The sequence below is a fragment of the Brienomyrus brachyistius genome, chromosome 5, assembly GCF_023856365.1.
Source record: "Brienomyrus brachyistius isolate T26 chromosome 5, BBRACH_0.4, whole genome shotgun sequence".
Classification (NCBI taxonomy): Eukaryota; Metazoa; Chordata; class Actinopteri; order Osteoglossiformes; family Mormyridae; genus Brienomyrus; species Brienomyrus brachyistius.
In genome coordinates, this window is record NC_064537.1 from 401802 (window position 1) to 424015 (window position 22214).

At 48.0% G+C, this 22214-nt stretch overlaps 1 protein-coding gene across 2 annotated transcripts; it reads left to right on the forward strand.

The window, feature by feature from the left end:
- Positions 1-192: 192 nt before the first annotated feature.
- LOC125742889 (mycbp associated protein) lies at positions 193-21369 on the forward strand. 2 transcript variants are annotated; one of them, XM_049015313.1, is made up of 19 exons: positions 193-745; positions 3367-3485; positions 4491-4638; positions 5010-5116; positions 6194-6359; positions 6989-7188; positions 7304-7454; positions 7626-7744; positions 10699-10844; positions 11110-11218; positions 11290-11530; positions 14551-14738; positions 15278-15424; positions 17121-17243; positions 17641-17783; positions 18019-18134; positions 18367-18476; positions 18802-18939; positions 20909-21369. In XM_049015313.1, the coding sequence occupies exons 1-19, from the start codon at positions 679-681 to the stop codon at positions 20975-20977; spliced, it is 2607 nt and encodes an 868-aa protein (XP_048871270.1). In that variant the 5' UTR covers positions 193-678; the 3' UTR covers positions 20978-21369. The 2 variants fall into 2 exon arrangements, with proteins under 2 accessions (XP_048871270.1, XP_048871268.1); XM_049015311.1 differs by having other exon boundaries at positions 193-860; positions 3367-4638; positions 6989-7104.
- The last annotated feature ends 845 nt before the right edge of the window (positions 21370-22214 follow it).

The window sequence follows — 22214 nt, forward strand, 5'->3', positions numbered from 1 at the left end:
AGAAACATTTCACTACACAGTTGTTCAATGTATGTTTGAGTAGACCAATGAACCTTTAAATTGCAGTACCGGTGCATAGTATTTCGGATTTTAAACCAGGGAACCCAATATAAATCCAGATCAGAGCCAGAGACCCCTGTGATTACATAAGTAGCCTAAGTAAAACTAAGAAAGCTAGCGCGGCTGATATTGATTTAAACATTTCTTCTGATTGAATATTTTCAAAAATGTGATTACATGTGGTTAAATAAATCTGATAAAAGCACGTACAATTTAGTGGGCTGCTGGCACATCATTCACCGTGCACGCGTTTCAACCCGGTTCGGCGGGAATTCCCGAAACTGTAGATTGCAGATGGCTCATTAATTAATATTCAAAGAGAACGCGCTACCTGATTGGCCGGTGACGATCTGACGCTCACCCCTGCTGGAATTCGCCGCCGCCACCACAGATGAACCGCGCGGCGGAAGCGGTCATCTGGAGGCGGAAGTGAGCGCCGTCGCCATGGATACGATAAAGCGGTAAGAAGGCGCAGTGGACTTCTCAGCGCCAAACACATTTGGATAGAAATAAACTTCAGTTTCTCGCCCTAACGTGATCAACGGCTAATCCGAGACATTTATAGTCGTTTTGTAAATGGAAAGATAGGCACCTTTTAGCGCAGGGACGTTTTTATAAATGGCTAGCCTAGGCAAATCTAAGGGAAAAGCCTCCAGGAAGGAGCTGAGGTCACGGACCCCCACAGGTACGTGACAATGGGACACATCGAATGGAATGAACCCTTAGTAACAAAAGTCCAGAACCAGAAGAGCATGCATACATTAAAAGAGCAACAAAACCTTAAGGATTTGTACTTAAAGGTAAAAAGATAAGTCAAATGTTCAGTTGTTTAGGTAAAATGTTAGATACGATAAAACATTACCATATCTTAATACAATTAGGAAAGTCGCTAATTTAAAAATGTGAAATTTATTGATGCATTAAATTAGTCATGAAGCTACAGGTATATCAGAGTGGTTGTCTGGAATATCAGCAGCTTGCTGTAAAATTTCTAACAATGTTTTACTGAAGGTGCCTTATCAGTGAGCAGTGTTCAGAGTACTTTCTGAAGAGGAGACCTCATATGAGGCCCGGAGCAGAGGCGGTGGGGAAGCATGAGAGAGCAGTAGCCTCTTTATTAGTGAAGTGAAGTAGGTCCTTATTATATATACAGCCCACAGCGGCATGAAATAACATTCCCCAGGACCACAGTGCGGCATCTATACATAAAGTGCAGAGACTGTAAGTAAGACAAATGCAATACATAGGGGAGAGGGGAAAAGGAGAATAATAGCTCATAAATATAAGTAATAGAGTAATAGAGAACATACTCACACTAACACACAGGGGAGCTAGGGCTACCCACACAATATAACAGATGTGGTGGCTTCTGTAGATATAATGAATAGATGTAACAATATGGCAGATGGTACTCGTGTGTCAGGTGCTGACAATTTTGGGGAAGAAGCTGGTGAACCTGGCAGAGGATGCTCGAATGCTGCTGTACCTTCTGCCAGATGGGAGAGGGACAAAGAGAGATTTACTAATGGCCACATTCAGCATCTAAAGGCTGCAGCTGCAGGTCTGCCAAAATAACTTGCACTTCTGTCCTTAAAAATGATCAACTGATTTAAATTAATAAAAGCAGAATTAAAACCTTTTTATCACTGCCTTTTCAGCAGCAGCTAAACCCCAGTCTTCCACCAATTTGGGGATAGGGTGTTACTGTCACATCCTGTAATAACACTAACCTTACTTTGGGATGTGCAGGGTGTTAATCTTGCATCCTGTGCTAACCTTAACCCTACTCTGGGATACGTTAGGTGTTACCGTGACATCCTGAGGTAACCCTAAACCTACTCTGGGATGTGCAGGGTGTTACTGTTACATCCTGTGCTAACCCTACTCTGGGACGTTCTGGGTGTTACCGTGACATTCTGAACTAACCCTTCTCTTGGAAGTGTGGGATGTAGGAATTAATCCACCTCTTTATCAGAGAAAGACGTATTGTGGGATTCTGTATTCTTGTGATGATCCATGAGGATTTATTTCGTTGTGCTGAGAATGCCGGAAATGTTTCCAGTAGGGACTGCCTGCAATGAGCCCTTTGATGCCATATGCTGTCTGCCCTCCTGGAAACATTTAGATGTCTATTTCTGTTTTAGCTTCAGATTTGTCTGGTGGTTTATCTTGCAGTGTGCTGGCCAGCTGGCTGCTGCTATTGCTATGAATCTTCAACTTTTGTGTATATGTGTATTTTAAGGATGACTATTGCAGATCCTGGTTCTAGTGCAGACCCCTTGACTGTGTGGTATAGAGAAAGCTCTGCTCCAGTCCCTGCTTAACAAAGGGAACCACTGTGGTTGAGCCTCAGGCCTGCCAGCAAGATGGGAGACATAAGCAATTAGGACACTCTGACTTCACAGATTGTCATGTTCTAACAGGGGAGCTGCTACATTTGGGTGGGGTGGGGAGGAGAAGCTGGCATCCTGTGCTCCTCCCCCGCTCCAGACCTCAGTCTTTGCCATCCCCAGGGCCTTGGGTAGCTTCACGCCACTCATTATCCTGGCCTGAACCAGCCGAGTCTGCAGAGTATGTTAAAAACAATGCAGGACTGAGTGTACCTTCCACTGAATAGACTGGCAAATGGAAACATCTATATGGAGGCAGTAAAAGGGAGGACTGTCGTCATGGTAACTGCTGTTCCCAGCACGCTCCTCCCAGACCCCTCGTTCCTTCTTTTGTGATTGTGTCAGTAGCTGCTGTTCTCAGTGCTCTTCCCACAGACCCCCTGTTCCCTCTTTTGTGATTGTGTCAGTAGCTGCTGTTCTCAGTGCTCTTCCCACAGACCCCCTGTTCCCTCTTTTGTGATTGTGTCAGTAGCTGCTGCTCCTAGCATGCTCTCCACGGACCGATATTTCCCTCTTGTGTAACAGTGTTGGTAACTTCTGATTTCAACACATATCCTGTGGACCCTTCAGACCCGCTTCTGTAATGGGGTGGGTGTCAGTGACTGCCGTTCCCAGTGCACTCATTAAGCTGGCCCATAATTGACACTGAGAGGTTGACTACTTCTGGTAGGGGTATTTATTTTAGCTGGACTCACTGTTTGCCTCATTATTACTTTGTAATTGTTTAATGACCTGATGAAACTTCTCCTTTTGGTATGGCTGCTTTCTCTGTGGAAAATCAGCTTCAGGATCCCATGGGTGCATTAAGGATCTGTGGCGGCTTCTTCACACTGCTACCTGGGGCCCATCAAGGTCATTATGAGAGCCTCATGCATAATAATATTAAGCAACATATTATGCTTATCATGTCTTCCAGAGAAGGAGCTGCAAGGCGGGGCACTGCTTTGCCGTGTCTCGGAGGGTCAAAGCCAGATCCCCAGCCTAAAGGCGGAGGACATTCAGGCTCTGGCCGTCCGCCTGGAAGAGCTGCATAAGGTTTGACAGGGCAGCTGGAGGCTCATTCTTATTTGGGTGGAGCTGTGTTCCAGGTGGAGGTGCTGCTTTGGGCTCAATACAAACTTCTTTACCCAGCAGTAACATGGATCAGTTTACCTTCCCATGCACGTGTCTGCCTTCTGTACCACTTATCTGGTACAAGGACATGGATCATTTCCATACTGTGCATTCCTGTCTCTTGTCTATGTGTCTGTGTTTCCATATGTGTGTCTGTGTTCCTGTCTGTACCTCTGTGTGTCTGTGTTCCCATCTCTGCCTCTGTGTGTCTATGTTACCATCTGTGTTTCTGTGTGTCTGTGTTTCGGTCTGGACCTCTGGGTGTCTGTGTTCTATCTGCATTTCTGTGTGTCTGTGTCCCATCTGCATTTCTGTGTGTCTGTGTCCCATCTGCATTTCTGTGTGTCTGTGTTCCCATCTGCATTTCTGTGTGTCTGTGTTCCCATCTGCATTTCTGTGTGTCTGTGTTCCCATCTGCGTTTCTGTGTGTCTGTGTTCCCATCTGCGTTTCTGTGTGTCTGTGTTCCCATCTGCGTTTCTGTGTGTCTGTGTTCCCATCTGCGTTTCTGTGTGTCTGTGTTCCCATCTGCGTTTCTGTGTGTCTGTGTTCCCATCTGCGTTTCTGTGTGTCTGTGTTCCCATCTGCGTTTCTGTGTGTCTGAGTTTCGGTCTGGACCTCTGGGTGTCTGTGTTCCCATCTGCATTTCTGTGTGTCTGTGTTCCCATCTGCATTTCTGTGTGTCTGTGTTCCCCCTGAGCCTCAGGGTTTCTGTCCTCCCTTTTGGCCCTCAGGCTGTCTGTGTTCCTATCTGTATTTCTGTGTGTCTGTGTTCCCATCTGTATTTCTGTGTGTCTGTGTTCCCCCTGAGCCTCAGGGTTTCTGTCCTCCCATTTGGGCCTCTGGGTGTCTGTGTTTCTGCTTGTATGTGTTTCTATCTCTGCCTTTGTGTGTCTGTGTCCCTGAGTGCGCAGCTGCTGCTTCCTCAGACCCCCAAAACGATCCCGAAAGCTTCCCTGATGACCCGGGTCCTGGTGAGGAGGCCCCATCCCCCAGAGACAGGCAGACGGACGGTCCGGATCACTGTGGCCAGGCCTGCACCACAGGGGAGCTCCATGCTGCCGCTGGATTCTACAGGTGCAACTAGGAAAAAACAATCAGTCAAAAGCTCTTCATGTGCTGTTATTCTCAGGCCATATCTGGTTGGGGCTGTGTGTGCTGTCAGTCATTGGCTTCACTGCTTCCCATTTGTTTAAAGCATGCAGTGACTAGTACAACAGTGTACAGTAACCCTACCCGTTTAGGATATCGGCTGTCTGGTCTATAGAACATATCACACATAGAAAGCAAGCTTCATATTAAAGGCTTGTTTTTAATATACTGCACGTCATGCATTTCCCTCTGTGCATGCTTTATCAAAATGGATATCGGATAATTCTTGGTTTCACCATGTGCTGCAATTGCCTCTCTGTTTCTTTTGTGTTTTATGACATCGCTGTGAGCCACAGAAGCTGGCGGTCCTCGTTTTGATGCCCGAGGAATGGTCCTGCCACACAGCATCCTGGGAACCCTGGAGAACTTTAAACAGGATATGGAGGCCAGAGGAGAGCTGGAGGTAAAGCAGCACTTTGGTGTGCGTGCTGATGGGGGTGGGGTGTTTCTGTGCTAGGCCTCTGAAGTGCAATGAGAGAGAGCAGGTTGTGGCCCCCAGGGGCCCCTGTGCGGGGGAAAGCAGCTCGCAGCCCCCAGGTGTCTCACAAGAGCTGCTATTTGATTGGACTACAGTGTTGACCCCCTGCCCAGCAGCTGTGTGTGTCCTGCGTCCTACTCAGTCTTGCCTTTAAGCGGCTGCCCTCACATATGCACCCCTCACATACATGGCCGCCCTACAGGCATCCCTGACCCCCCTCATACATGCCCCCTTGCCCTCTGTCACAGACGTGCCCCCTCGGCATGTACCCCAGCCTCTCCTCACACATGGGGGGTTGGGCAGCCAGTTGATCTTGGGTCCCCACAGGGTTTTTTTGTCCCTGCTTGAGGTTTTGGTTCTTCTCCCTACCCCATTTTCGTCTTTATTGTTGCTAATAGACCACCTTGCATTTCACTGCAGCTTATAGTCTGACCGTATGCCTCGCATAGGACAAATAAAACTCTTGAATCCTCTGTTATCTCCTGACATTCTTTTTCCCCCTTTCCCTCTTTCATTTTTTTTACCATTGGGATTCTTTACCATTCTAAATTATATGATTCAGTAATGATCGCCACACACTCTTGTGAATTGCCTTGAGGTGACTCTGTTGTGAAAGGACCTGTACAAAATTTGAACTGAAATTTAATTTAAGATTATTGTTTCCTTGTTATGGTGAAGTACTTAATGCTGATAGTAACTATTAATGAAAGTTGATCAATTATCTTCCTCCACACTTCATTTCAGCCTGCATGGACACGTCAGCATTTTGCTGGTGTACTGGGAGGTGAGCAGAGTGCTGAAGTTTGCCAGTCGCTTTACTCATAGGTTAATCTGTCGGTTTATGTGTCACATCTGCCTGTTAATTGTTCTTACCGGGGCAAACCCCCCCATGTAGCAGCTAGACAATGTTCAAGTTAACAGCCGGTTTTCTTATTGCAATTCAATTTCTGGCCAAAGTAATGTGACACAGAACACACATGTGCTTTTTTTTACCCCAAACAGCTGGTGAAACGAGTGCCGGTCTCCGTAGGAGTATGCCCCCTGCTGGAAGTGATGCAGAAAGGCAGCCCTGTTAAGCAGCACTGTCCCCTGGACCCACAGAGCCAAGCTCTGCATCACTGGGAGCATCACATGGTTGAGCGGCGGCGTCAACAAGCCTTTCTCTCCCGTGAGGCTACTACCAATGGCACGCATTTTGGACACACCAGAAAGGCAGTGAACATCAGGACCTCATAGTGAAGATCAGTAACCCGTACCGATGGTTTACTTTGGAAACTCCAAAGAAAGGCAGTGAACATCAGGATCTCATAGTGAAGATCAGTAACCCGTACTGATGGTTTACTTTGGAAACTCCAAAGAAAGGCAGTGAACATGAGGATCTCATAGTGAAGATCAGTAACCCGTACCGATAGTTTACTTTGGAAACTCCAAAGAAAGGCAGTGAACATCAGTATCTCATAGTGAAGATCAGTAAACCATACCGATGGTTTACTTTGGAAATTCCAAAGAAAGGCAGTGAACATCAGGATCTCATAGTGAAGATCAGTAACCCGTACCGATGGTTTACTTTCGCAACTCCAAAGAAAGGCAGTGACCATGAGGACAGTAACTCATACTGTATGTTGCCAGTCCTTCAGCACCATCCCCAGGTGCTGGCAGTGCAGCAGCCAGGCTGCAGGCCACTTCACTCATGTGTGCTGAGATTAGTTGGCTCAGAGTGCTCACTGCGTTGACTGGACTGGTTCCCTTTAATGTTCTGGTTACAGTTGTTGGACCCTGTGATTTATGTATCAACAGGACTGCTTCACAAACCAGTGCAGACGCTGTTGATGACCCAGTCTGACTGGTTCAGAGAGATCCAAGAGAGACGGGAGCTGATCAGCCGTGGGCTGCCTGCCCTGTGCGCTGGCCAGGTGCCTGACCTAGACTGCCCCCTGCTGAGTCTCACCGCTGCCACCTACTGGACAATTGCTTTCTCTCAGTGTGTGTTACCAAGGGTGTGCCGACAACCCAGATCCCCACACGGATTGCTCTATGTCAATCTCATATTGTGTATCAGTGTCTTGTGTCTGTATTTTTCTGTCTCTAATGACTGCTATTTGGCGTCATCAGGGCTACCATGTGGGCAGTGAGTTCTGGAACCTTCCTCAGAATATTGGTGATGAGTTTAGTGGTATTACCAGCACCCTGACCCGGAGGGAAAGGGGCTATCCAGAGCCCATCACTCGCATTGGCCAGCCAAGGAGGATACGTTTGGAAACAGGTGCACTTCCACCTCAGATAGACATAGGAAGAGTTGGAGATGGATTCATGTAACATCCAATATGTACTCTAGGGAGGAGCAGAGCAGAAATTCTACCTTCCTACCTACCTAAGTGTGACATACTCTTAAATGTTTTAACATTTTAGGCTAACATATCTTCTCTCCACTCAGGCAACGCATTCCCAGAGGACTCCCCTTCTGCCTGCCGGACCTGGGCCCACAGCCTGTACTTGCAGCACCGCTGGCAAGAGCTTGGGGAGCTTCTCATGGACCTCGGCTTCACACAGCCAGTGGGTTCCTGTCCCCAGTCACCATTGTGCTTGACCTGGCCACCCTCTGCCAGGCCTGAGAGGGACCATGTGTACCGTATTTGGCCCAGCGCGTCTTACCAGAACCGAGGGGGAGCTTGTGTACCGTACATGGCCCGGCGCGTCTTGCCAGGCCCGAGGGGGAGCATGTGTACCGTGCACAAACCAGCACGACCTGTGAGGCCTGAGGGGGAACTTGTGTACCATACGTGGCCTACAGCATCCTGCCAGGCCCGAGGGGGAGCATGTGTACCCTATGCAGCTTCGCGCACCCTGCTAGGCTTGAGCGGGAACATGTGTACTGTATGCGGCCCAGTAAGTCCTGCCAAACCCAAGGGGGAGCATGTGTACCGTAAGCATCCCGGCACTCGCTGTGCTTCCCCATAATTACTGGACCCCGGTGGGGGGGGGTCACATAACAAGATGGATACTTGTGCTGGCATGCCAGGGCTAATTACTGCTAATTGTTGGCACTCATGAGCACCTTTTCTAAATGAGTGGTCTTTTGGGGTAATTAGCTCCCTCATTCGTGTGCACAGCAGTTACACAGAAATAAATACAGACAGGCAGAAGGCCCTTGAAATCCAAGTGTGCACCCCTAGTGATTATTCATAACTTTGATAAAATAACAGGTTTTTAGACATTTGGTCCCCGCAATGTAAAATATGTATGACCACACACACACAGAAATGCAAGCTTAAACACTACATAATGGTGAGAGCAAGCTGCATCCATGTCTGAGAAGATGGTGTTCTCTGAGGATCACCTGGCTCAGTGTGCTCCAGCGCTCCAGACTGCCACCATTTATTGATAGTGTGCAGGTTAAAATTTCACGTGGTCGTATATGTGCGAGTGTATCATCATCATCTAGATGGTTCTTTTTGCTGAGTTGGTCTCTCCCTACCTGCACACGGGAGTATATATGTAAACAAACACTGATGATGAAACACGCAAAACAATCCCTTTAGCTGAGGTGTTAACATGTTCCGAGAATGAAGCCGTCTGTAGCTGATTATTATAAAATAACAAAATGAGAGGAGAGAGGAGGAAGCTGGTAGAAAGAGAGTTAAAGAGAAACAGACATGAGTGACGAAGTGTATTAAAGCCAATGTTCAGATTCCTTTCACATTTGCGCATTTGACATTTATTTGGTTCGCATAAAATCATATAATACCTAAATATTTGTAAGTCGTGATATTCGTTTCTGTAAGTATGTATTTTATCTTTTAATATTAAAGTCTTGGCTTGGTTACGCAATGAATCTGCCTCACGAGGGACGGATTACGGACCGGGCCAGCGGGGCCGCTGCCCAGGGGCCCTTGGGGTGCAGGGGGCCCGTGGGGCCCCTAGCCCAAAAGAATTTGCAACGCGTATCAACAATGTATTTTCGTTTGTCTATTTTAGAGGGCCTACATTCTTTGATCCACTGCTTACAAGGGCCCCTGTCCCTATAGGGAGGGCGTTTCGCTGCCAAGGGCCCTTGAATTGTGGTGCTGGTGGTGGTGGGGGGGGGGCCTCGCGAACGTTTTGCCCAGGGGCCCACACAACCCATAATCCATCCCTGAGCCTCACTCATGTGTTAGCTGTCTTTTTGACTGTGGAATCTCCCGTTTCTAGAAGTAAACATTTCACGGATGTTATTTTAACATCTTTAATAGCCCAGTAGTCCTACAACACAGTGCTCCCATGCGTACAGTACTAACCTTGTACATACAGGGACAAAATTTAGATGGCTTGTATATTTTATAAAAAGTCTAGCTAGGAAATGATAGTAATTTGCCCCCTGCTGAAATTACGAAGTAATTTGACATGCAAAGTGCAGTACAGTACAGTTCTGTGGTTTCAGTCATTGGTAATAAATAGGCTTTTTATGACTAGCAAACTGCTCCCATGTATTAGTCACATTGGTGGGGATCTGCTGCAACCGTCACAAACGTCAAGTGGTTACTGTAACTCTTGAATCACTGTTAATCTTTCATCGATACACAAACTAGGGTATGCAAGGTCATTGGTTAATACCATCTTGCACCAATAAAAAGGGTGTGACCAACTGAGAAAGGTGGTAGCGCCACTGATACCACTGGAAGAGCGAGTCTGGAGGCCTGTAGCCCCTTTGTCCAGCCATAGACAGCCCTGCTGGGCACCTGGAATGGCAACGTAATTAACCAGAGTGTGTGTGAAGGTGTCCGAGCACCCAGAGGCACACAGAGACAGAGGGAGGGGAAGCCCCATTGCCAGTCAAGTTCTTTGGTGGGCAGATTCAGGGCTCAACTGTCTGAGCTCAGGCAGGGCTGCGACAGGCACCTGTTCTGTCAGCCACACCCGTGCCCTCCTCCCAAACGCATGGGAATGTCCACATGCTTTTGTGCATGTGTGTGACACCATGACAGTACAATGCAATCCGCTATCTCTGACTGATTTACAGCTGAGAGATATACAGCGAAAGACAGGTGACCTGTGACCCTCGCTCAAGCTGTAGTTAACTGCTATTGCCTGAGAATGATGTGTGAAGTAACCTAAGGCAGATGGAGTGTGGGTGTGTGTGAGTCCCTGTTGAGCTTTCTTAACTTTCTCCCCGCCTCCCTGCCCCCTCAAAGCTGCATTGTCTTCATCACTCAGGCACTGTGGGGCAAGAATCTCAACACAGATCATTTAATCACGCCGGTATTCAGACCCAAGTCACTGTTAGTGATGGTGAGAATAGTGTTTCTGTAGCCTGTGAATAGCAGCTTGGTGTATTTCCGGTCACTTTAAAGTCCTCCTTTGTGTGGTAGAATCCATGCTGTGTGGTCAGCCGTGTTCCCCACACCCCTCCCTAATAGGATATGAAATAGGTGCAGATAAAGCATCATTTGATTATTTCATTTTGATTCCTGCCTTATGTAACAGCCCCCCCCTCTCTTCTTCTGTTCCTCCACCTCCGTCACTGCCCACAGGAGATAGATGGTCTGGAGGTAATCGGGAGAAACCAGGTGTTCTCTGCTGATACTGCAGAGTGCTGCTCCCTGTTGGATGAAGACAATAGGGAGCCGGTAGAGGAGGAGAAAGAAACAGTGAAGAAGGAGAGCAGTGCAGAGCTGAAGTAAGTGCATTTTCCCACTTGACAAAACTGGTGGCTGTGTGTTCATCTACCTGCCATGGATGGTCTGCACTGTAAGTGAGGCAGTCGCAGCTTAGCTTTAAAAACATTCCCAGTTAATAATCTACTCTGCTGGGAAAGGAGAGACGGATGAAACGTGCCGCCTCCTTTCTTGATATCTGTAAATGCTACTGATGTATATGTTTGATAACAATGAGCAATGGATCACACATCCGTTTGAGCTGCACGTTTTGTCTGCTGCTCTCAGGAATCCCCCGGTGGATGATGATGACATCACTCCAGACACAGCGCTTGTTCCGGTACTGCATTTCTGCGGGCACCATGTCTGCTGGACCGGCAGCTCGCCCTTGCACCAGGTACGACAACCTCTGCGATGCGCAGCCACACAGGGGCACCACCAGGTGCTTTTTCATCACTCTTCCTACAGGGGGTGGTGGGCGTCACTGGCCAGCTCAGCTTCGAGGCACCAATAGGGCAGAAGGCCTCGTCCTACCTGGAGCTGCATAATGAGGGGAGTACAGCCATCTATTACTACTGGAGGCGCCAGACCCTGCGGCACAGCTTCAGGGAGGCTGGTGGGCATGGCTACAGGGAGACTGGCGGGCATGGCTACAGGGAGACTGGAGGGCATGGGCATGGGCAGCGCTTCTACTTCAACAGCAGCACGGGTAATCCACTGTTTACATGTAGCATAAGGGACACAGAGGGGGACACCTTTTACAGACACACTATACAGATAGAGCTACAGGTCACTGATAATTGTACACATTACCCACACTACATATGCAAAGGTACAGGTCACATACAGACTTTTACGCTTTACGCACACATTATAAACAGCTACATGAAACTCACAGAATTACAGATATTACACTTCCACACTATATGCATAGAGCTACAATTCACACAATAATACGTGTTACCCACACTATGTACACAAAGCTACAGATCACATGCAGAATTATACACATCATGCACACATTATAAACACAGCTACAGGTTATACACAGAATAATATATATTTCACTCACATTATATGCATAGCTACAGGGCAAACTCAGTTATACACTTTATCCACACTATATATACACAAAGCTACAGGTCATATACAAAGTTATACACATTACACACACACTATAAACACAGCTAAAGGCCACACACAAAGTTATATGGTAAGAAAGCACCAACTCTGGAACACAACAATAGTCCCATAGCACTACATTTTATGACTGTATACATCAAAAAAGTTAAGCACCCAGAAGTAATGGTCCGATTTAGGTGTAATTCGGTACACATGCAGACCAGCGATGGGCATGTAAATGATTTGATTTTCACGTCTAGTCACCAGACACAGAGGATGCCTTGTAGACGCATTAGACAGCATTACCAGCACTTGGCGGAGTCTGATAGGGGTCACACTTTGGGTCTGCATGAGGCCGGGTGGTCGTACCGTGCCATTTCCCGACATGAGGGGCATGCAGATGTCACAGTCACCTGATGTGGGAAGCAATGGGCACGTGAGGCACCCACACACGTCGTGAAGGTTCTGGTCACCAAAGACAGCGTACCGAGGGAGGATAGTCAGAACCCAATGGCATCTGCGCCTACCATCCGGACACAGTTATTGGAATCTGTCCAACACCTCGTGTCATCCCGCACCGTGTCTCGATGACTGGCACAAGCTGGACTACGGGTTCACCATCCCATGCGTAGGCTGCCGTTAACACCAGCACAGAGACAGCTGGGTTTGGACTTGTGCTGTAACCGTGAGGCATGGACTGATGATTTTTAGAACATAAGAACATAAGAGAGACACACCAATGTTACTCCTGGTGTGGGGAGCCATAGGGTATGACTTCATGGTGTGGGAAGCCTTAGGGTATGACATCATGGTGTGGGGAGCCATAGGGTATGACATCATGGTGTGGGGAGCCATAGGGTATGACATCCTAGTCTGGGGAGCCATAGGGTATGACATCATGGTGTGGGGAGCCATAGGGTATGACATCATGGTGTGGGGAGCCATAGGGTATGACATCATGGTGTGGGGAGCCATAGGGTATGACATCATGGTGTGGGGCCCCATAAGATGACTTCAGGTCATCTCTGGTAGTGATTCGGGGGACCCTGACAGCACAGCACTACATCAGTGACATTTTGCGTCTGCATGTCTTACCCCTCCTGAGACAGCACCCTGGTACAGTCTTTCAACAAGACAATGCCTATCCACACACACCACGTGTGTCTATGGACTGCCTGCGTCATGTTGAGGTCGTCCTGTGACCAGCCAGGTCCCCAGTTTTTTCCCCAGTCAAATATGTGTGGGATCAACTGGGACGTCAACTCAGACCCAGTGCCAATCTGCAGGATCTCGAGGGCCAATTACAACAGCTGTGGCTGAACTTGCTGTAGGAGAAGATACAATGGCTGTACGACTCCCATCCGTACTCTATCGCTGCATGCACTTCTTTGTCCATTGTCTCCTCCACTTACTCTGCCTGCCACGTTCTGCCCTGCTTGCCTTCCTTGCCCTGCCTCCCTGCCTGTTCCTGCCTGCCCTGCTTGCCTTCCCTGCCCTGCCTCCCTGGTCTGCATTCGTCGTTCCTCCCATCTCTTCGTTTCCTCGTCTCGTCACTGAGTGTAGGACTGACCTCCCCGGCTTTGGACCCACAGCGACCGACCCGACTTCCCTTTTGGTTTAACCCTTCGGCATTTGGTGTACCCGACTCCCATATGAAACCCGTGTTCTCCTGCATTATGGGCTCTGCCTCTTCCCTTATCGCGAAGCATCACACTAATCATTTGTCCGTTTGTTCTGATATTATAATCTTTACAGTACAGTAGCATGACCTTTCACCATGTGCAGATTCATTTCATTTCCACCACTCCATCTGAGTGTGACTTTTTTTGTCACAGTATATTTATAACATCTATAACAAAGAAGGGTTGATCATCAAATGTAATAAACACTGTAATTTTGATTTCTCAATGTTTGCACTGAATTTTCTTTCACTGTCAAAAACTGACAGACTAGCGTAATTCAGCAGTAATACAGTCTTCTTTACTGAAATCGATTCGTTTTTCAGAAATGTTTCATACTCTTCACTGTCTTGACGTCACTGTCTGGGTTCGAGTCTCTGCCTGGGTCACATATGTGTGGAGTTTGCATGTTCTCCCCATGTCGTCGTGGGGTTTCCTCCGGGTACTCCAGTTTCCCCCCACAGTCCAAAAACATGCTGAGGTTAATTGGAGTTGCTAAATTGCCCGTAGGTGTGCATGTGTGAGTGAATGGTGTGTGAGTGTGCCCTGTGATGGGCTGGCCCCCCATCCTGGGTTGTTCCCTGCCTCGTGCCCATTGCTTCTGGGATAGGCTCCGGACCCCCCTCGACCCAGTAGGGTAAGCGGTTTGGAAAATGGATGGATGGATGATAGTTGGCTGATACAATCGGTGCATCTCTACTATATACACAAAGCAACAGGTTACATACAGAGTTCTGCACATCACACAGACAGTCACATCTCCACAGCACACACAATCTATACACAAAGCTACAATTAACATAGAGTTATACATGCAGACAGTCATGCTGCACACTGAGAGGTCATGGCCTGTCAAAGTCACACACCTTAAAGTCAATATTACTGTGTGTGACCTGCTGTGACCCCATGCCCTGCCCCCTGAGCCCAGGCATCATCCTGCCCGGCGAGATGCAACAGATCCTCTTCACTTTTAAGTCGACCACGGCCGGCATCTTCCGTGAGCTGTGGTGCCTGAATACACACCCTGTACTTCTCAGCGGGGCCTTGCTGCAAGTGTCGCTGAGCGGGGTGGCCCTCCACTGGGATGAGTCTGTGCAGCAGAGGGCCACTTTGGAGGTGTGTGTGTGAATATGTTTGTGTCAGTGCATTTCTGTGTGTCTGCCTGTCTTTCTGTGTGTCGGTGCATTCGTGTCTGTGTGTGTGTGTGTTTCTCTGTTTGTGGCTGTGTGTGTCTGCCTGCGTCTGTGTATTTGTGTCTATCTGTCCTTCTGTATGCCTTTGTGCGTGTGTGCGTGTTTTTTTGTAGGTCAGATCTGCATCACATCGTGGGGATATTTGTTATTTTGACGTTGTGGGGACCATTCTTTCAGTCCCCACAAGGGGTAATTCAATTTTATAAAAATCAGTAACTGCAATCAAAAAACTAAAAATGCCAAAAGACTAATATTTGTTTGGCTACTTATGGTTAAGGTTAGGGCTGGGTAAGGGATAAGTTGTCATTGTTGGTATTAGGGTTTTGCCCATAGAAATGAATAGACATTCCCCAGAAATATATGAGTACAGGTCTGTATGTGTGTGTGTGTGTGTGTGTGTGTGTGTGTGTGTGTGTGTGTGTGTCTGCATGAGGCTAACCGGCCTGTGTGCATGTGTCACAGCGGGGGCTCCTGCAGAAGGAGGCAGCCTCAGTGTGCAGGCAACTACTGTCCGAGCTCCTGCAGGGGGTGCACTCTCCAGAGAGGCCCGACTCCCCTGCTGAGCACCGCCTCACAGAGGAAGGCTGCTTCTGCAAGGCCAACCCTCAGGTACGTCATACCTGCAGCTTCACGCCTGGGCTTTCATCAGCGCTCCAGCATTGTCTTTGTGTATCCCACAACGCACTACTCTGCATAAATGACCCATGCTCCTGAATGGATTAAGCTGTATCCGTATTCTAGTTACTGGGGAGTGATTTTCCTTGCAAAATCCAAAATAATTCAAAGAATCTGTTATTATTTCAAATTCAAATCTAGCACCTTCTGCATTAGGTGTGGCAGTGTCCCTCGTCCTGGGAGAGACCGCCCTCCTCTATGCCACGTGACCCTTGGCCACCATTCCAGCATTTGCTGTGTTAGATGTGGCATCGTCCCACACACTGGGAGAGACCAGCGTCCTGCCTGTCATGCGGCCCCTGGCCACCATTCCAGCTTCTGCTGCGTTAGGTATAGCGGTGTCCCTCGTATTGTGAGAGACCAGCCTCCTCCCTGTCATGCAGCCCCTGGCCACCATTCCAGCTTCTGCTGCGTTAGGTATAGCGGTGTCCCTCGTATTGTGAGAGACCAGCCTCCTCCCTGTCATGCAGCCCCTGGCCACCATTCCAGCTTCTGCTGCGTTAGGTCTAGCAGCATCCCTCACGCTGGGAGAGACCACAATACTGCCTGTCGCTCGGCTCCTGGCCACCATTCCAGCACCGATGAGACCAGCCTAATTGGACCCATTAGTGCTCTGATTGGATTCTTAGCTGTAATCTGGGGCACCACACAAGGAACTTCCTAAGAGAGGTGCCCTGTCCCCTAACACTCACATTTTTCACTGAGAATTGTCCTAAAATAGAAAAGATGTACATGCCAGTCATGTGCAACTCTGCCTTCACCATGTGCAATAAGGACATCAGCCTGGCACAGACATGACTGCAAAGGCCGAGATACTGAACCTTTAAGAATAAGATGAATCCATTCACATTCACCTCTCCCATGTACCCGCAGTTTTACAGATCTGGGATTTTTTTTTTTACTGTATTATAGATTTTATACCCCCCCCCCCATGTGGCTCAGTGAGTTTGGCTGCCTTGTCTGCAATTGGAAGGTTAGAGGTTAAAATTCCAGGGTCAGCGCAGTGATGTCACCATTGTCCCCCAGAGCAAGCCCTTTAATCCCCACTTAACCCCCATGCAGGGACTTCCTGACCCTAGTTTTCTGGTTGCATGTCACTTTGGACAAAAGCATCTCCTAAATATGCATATGTGATGTTCTATGAGGGCACAACAGGCTCACTTATAAGACCCTGTGGGACGGGAGTTCGGCTCAGGGCCAGGATCAGGATCATTAATATTTCAGTAACACCATGTATGTCATCTAAAGTACGCTGTGCAGCACTGCATTATCTATGGTTACTGTGCTAATTGCACACCTGGCTGCAGCGAAGTGCGGCCTAGCAAATGCTTGCTAAAACAGAATGAACTGTGAGATCCACAGCTGTATTACCCGCAGGGGGCTGTGCAGGCACGCTGCATTATTTACAGGGCTGTCTCCATGGTTACTGTGCTAACTGTGCACCTGGCTGCAGCTGCAGTAGACTGTGTGATCTGAAGTTGCATTACCAGCAGGGGTCCATTCAAGCACACTGCAGTTTTTACAGGACTGTCTCCATCGTTACTGTGTTCACTGTGCACCTGGCTGCAGCTGCAGCAAAATGCAGCCTAATGAATGCTCACTGAAACGGAATGGACTGTGTCATCCACAGCTGCATTACCAGCAGGGGGCCGTGCAGGAACTGAGGGAGCTGTGGGAGCAGGTGGCTCCTCAAGGGGGCGACCCCCACCACCGCGCCCCGGCTTGGGACTTCTCTGTGCCCAGCCTCAGACGGGTAAATCTATGCCAATGCATGAAACTTTGATGCCACAATAACACCCTGTACCGTTAGATACACTTAACTGTTTCATATCTCGTCAGAAATAGGTGAAAGGACCCTTTTACTGATCAAGTTTTCTATATTTGTTGTCATTAACATTTCCAAGTGCACTTCAGGGCAGACATATTAATCCTGGATGGACCATCGATCCATTAAAAGCCCTCATGAGATATGTAACTGACAGCTTTGTTGTGCTTTGATTTGATTGGGTCTTCAGGAACACAAGGTTCATTTCATTAGTCCAAGAACAAAACTAAGGTGGCCATCAGTAAGCTGTAGCCACTCCAGATAGGTGTTATACCCATGGCATGACCTCCATGACATTCCTCTTGTGTTTCCACGTCCTTCCCAGACCCTGCTGGCTATGCCAGAAGGAGAGAGGGAGGGCTCAGTGCAGAGGCACAAGGAGAACGCCCTGGCCTGCTTCAACACCTTGGTACTGGAGCTCCAGCAGTTTCATGAGCGGCCCCTGGTCCTATCGCCATACACCATTGGGTGAGCTCAGAGGAGAATGTGGGGGCTCTGTGAGAGGAGGTAGAGTGAGGGCAGTGCATTGGGTGTCACCCCTGCCTCGCCCAAGGGACACAGCAGGCCAAGACACAGTCTTTCAGAGCAATCTCGCTGTCAGTGTGTGAGAGCCGATGTCAAGGATCAGGGTGCGAGGCCGGTCGTCGGGATCCGGATGCCATAGCTGATGTGGTATTAGCTGACACTGCTGCTGTTGCTGCAGGCTGCAGCTGTGGAGGGAGCTGTTAGACAAAATGGTGAGTGAAGCCTTGTGGCAGAGACACTTGCTTGAACTTCCAGACAGGGACGCCTGGGCAGACAGCAGGCTGGATCAGGCTGGTGAGTCTAGTTTTGATACACATATCTACAAACACGCTGCAGTTACATAGTTAAACACATAGTTACACATTTGACTGTGCACTCGTACTGACATACACAGAACCATTCAGGGTCAGACACTCATGTAAAAACACAGTAACAACATAACACTTAAGCTGAACTTGATTATGTCAGTATCAATAACTGATGCTTAAATATAATTTCCAATACCATTATATTTTCCGTGGGTTAGGCTTCAAAGTAAAGAAGGAGGACAATTCGGAAAAGAAAGGAGGGATTTCAATAGAAGAGGAGGAGAAAAAAGGAGCAATGAAGCAGCCAGGGAACGACAGTGCGACAGAGGTTATGATCAAACACACACAATGACTGCATTAGTCCAAGAGGGGGCAGCAAACACCTGTATAGTATGTCGTTGAACCGTACTCTCTGCCAACTTTCTGTGTCATGATAGCGCTTATGTAAATGTAACAATAAAACCAAATGTTGCTCATTTTAGCAGTTTTGGTAACATAAGATTATGAATCATGGTGAGGAAAATTCTTGTAGTGAAGAGCTGTACAAACTAAATTGCTTAAAAATCAGCAGACGAGCCAGAGCAGAAAGACGCATCGCAAACATATGGAGTGTGCTTCGAAGACTCTGTGACCTTGTGCCCCCCCATGCCCAGGAGCAGCTCTGCAATAAGAGGAAAGGCCGAGATGAGAAGCATCACAGGATGTTGTCAGGAGGAAGAGGCTTGAAGTGCGACCTTGTGGAAAGCCAAGAGGAACTTCAGGAGCAGTACCGCCGAAAACTGTACCAGCAGGTGACAATTCAGCAGTGCACCGCATCACACTGTGCTGTACCACACTGTACTGAATCTCACTGCACCAGATTATACCACACCACGCTACACCGGACTGCACCATACTGCTCCTCATTACACTATACCGCACCGGATCGCACTGGACGATACTGCACTCTACCACCCCTCACTGCAGTACATCACACCAAACTGCACCAGACGACACTAGACTGGATTGAACAGCACCATACCACTCCTCATTGTACCTCACCATACTGGATTGCACTGCACTGCATTTCACTGCCCCGTGCCACAACTCTCTGGAATGGACTGTACTGCACATGCTACCAAACACATACAATCAGTACAAAATTGTAAGATAAGATATAACAGTCTTTATAATCACTATACAGAGCAGTGAAATGTCATTTAGCAGCACTGCAGCCAGCAGTACAGCATATACAATATGCACAGATCAGGAAAATGCACATGGATAGACATAGAAAAGCACAATAGACAATAAGTGTGAAACCAAAAATATATGTACAATGCCATAAATATATGTTCAGTAAGTACAACAGCCGATGATAAATAATAACAAATGAAATGTCATGGCTATAGAGAACAAACGCCTGGCGTGCACATATGCAGGGGCTCCCTGGAGCTACATCACAGGGTGCGTCAGGCTGTTAATGACACTGGGATTTGCTGTGCAGTTAACTTTTGTGGTGGAGCATAATGGCCTCTGGGAGAAAAACAGTCCCAGAATTCTCTGCTCATGCACCGCCTGGCAGTAGGGTGCAGGGGGGCAGGTAGCTGTGCCGGGTGACCTGATACTGCTACACCTCACTCAGTGTGCAGTATAATGTGCAGCACAGTGCACAGTATAGTATACAGTATTAGACACTGTGTCACATGATACGCTGCTCATGCCATGCAGTGTTGAACATATACTGCGAGTGAAAAACTGTCTGATTAATATAGTTTTTTTTATTTTTATTTTGTAAGTTGAGTAGAAGTAATTTATTCTCTCCTCACATATTTTATATTATTTGTTCATTTTCAGGAAGTTTACTTTTGAAAAATCAAAACTGCGTTTCGAATGTTTGATTTAAAAATAACTTTATAATGTTTTTACCATATTGCTCTGCATTTGCTGCCCTTGTCTTTGGTGCTGATTGGCCCTCCTGTCTCCTGTCACTGGTGCTGACTGGCCCTCCTGTCTCCTGTCCCTGATACTGACTGGCCCTCCTGTCTCTTGTCACTGGTGCTGACTGGCCCTCCTGTCTCCTGTCTCTGGTGCTGACTGGTCCTCCTGACTCCTGTCACTGGTGCTGACTGGCCCTCCTGTCTCCTGTCACTGATGCTGACTGGCCCTCCTGACTCCTGTTACTGGTGCTAACTGGTACTCCTGTCTCTTGTCACTGGTGCTGACTGGTCCTCCTGTCTCCTGTCTCTGGTGCTGACTGGTCCTCCTGTCTCCTGTCCCTGATGCTGACTGGCCCTCCTGACTCCTGTTACTGGTGCTGACTGGTCCTCCTGATTCCTGTCACTGGTGCTGACTGGTCCTCCTGTCTCTTGTCACTGGTGCTGACTGGTCCTCCTGACTCCTGTCACTGGTGCTGACTGGTCCTCCTGACTCCTGTCACTGGTGCTGACTGGTCCTCCTGACTCCTGTCACTGGTGCTGACTGGTCCTCCTGACTCCTGTCACTGGTGCTGACTGGTTCTCCTGTCACTGGTGCTGACTGGTCCTCCTGACTCCTGTCACTGGTGCTGACTGGTCCTCCTGTCTCCTGTCACTGGTGCTGACTGGTCCTCCTGTCTCCTGTTACTGGCGCTGACTGGTCCTCCTGTCTCCTGTCTCTGTTGCTGACTGGTCCTCTTGTCTCCTGTTACTGGTGGTAACTGGTCCTCCTGTCTCTGGTGCTGATTGGGCCTCCTGTCTCCTGTCTCTCATGCTGACTGGCCCTCCTGTTTTCTGTCTCCAGACCTACTTACTCTTGGAGGAGCTGGTGGACTCTCTGTGTGAGCTACTGGATGAAGCACAGAGCTACTGAGCACAATACAGTCCTCCTAGTTTAATAAATCAAGTGTGATTGTCTACAAAGAAACATTTGGAATGAAAATACATTAATAATTTATGTGCAGTTCAATGTGTGTGCATACGCACATACATACACACTCACACACACACACAAATACATATGTGTGCGCATGGTGCATACATACACACACACACACTCATTTGCGCATGTCGCACACACAAATACACACACACATGCGCATGCATGTCGCACACACACACATGCGCACACACACACACACACACACATATGCACACAAGCGGATTTATATTTACCATATTGTGAGGACCACAATGTGATAAATATCATTTTTGCTTATTGGGACATTTTTCAAGTCTGCAGTTTATCAAATAAAAGGAAAAGTGGTCAAATCTGTGGTGTGTGAAAACTTTTGACTGGTAAATGGACTGCATTTATATAGCGCTTCTCTGCACCTACGAGTTCTCAAAGCACTTTACAATTCATGCCTCACATTCACCCATGGCGGAGGCTGCCATGCAAGGAATCAACCTGCACACCAAGAACAATTTGTGGTTCAGTGTCTTGCTCAGGGACACTTTGATGGGATCAGGAGGAACCAGGGCGCGAACCTGCAACCCTCCGGTTGCTGAACAAAAGCACTACCTCCTGCGCCACCATCTTATGATTACACCACCCGCTGGTCCACATTGAAACATGTGAAGTTGTGTGCAGAGGATGACAGCAGCAGCCCTTGTTGGTACCTCACTCACCTGTGTCTTACTGGTGGCAGACTTAAACCTGGTCTGATAATGTGGAGCATCCCCCAACTTCCTCCTCAGTGGAGGACTTCCTTTTCTTTACAGCCCACTTTCACCATGTGTGGCAAACTATTTATTTACTATTTTAAACAGAATAATGATAGTTCTCAGTCACTCAGTCACCTAAACCCATCATGTCACATTCCTGTTTAGAGGCTGCCAAGGCTCCCCTAAGCAAACTCATCACAAGTGTGTAACGAGCGCATGTAAAATCCATGCAATGTCCAGGAACGTCCCTGCGTGCAACATCCAGGAAGCTGTTCACATTCACAGATAAATCCTCAGGTGTCCTGTCATTTGATAGGCACTGTACTGCTCACATGTATCATTGTAAAATGATAAACCAAAACAATCCAAGAAACTATTAGGTTACCCACCACATGGGGCGCTATAATCCTGCTGTTCCATAAAAACAAATCCCTCCATCAGTG

Coding starts and splice junctions, on each gene's coding strand:
- LOC125742889 (XM_049015311.1), top strand. CDS start 3,609: ATGCACGTGTCTGCCTTCTGTACCACTTATCTGGTACAAGGACATGGA. Junction 7,105..7,303: donor CTGCCCTGTGCGCTGGCCAG/GTGCCTGACCTA, acceptor TGGCGTCATCAG/GGCTACCATGTGGGCAGTGA. Junction 7,745..10,698: donor ACCTCGGCTTCACACAGCCA/GTGGGTTCCTGT, acceptor CACTGCCCACAG/GAGATAGATGGTCTGGAGGT.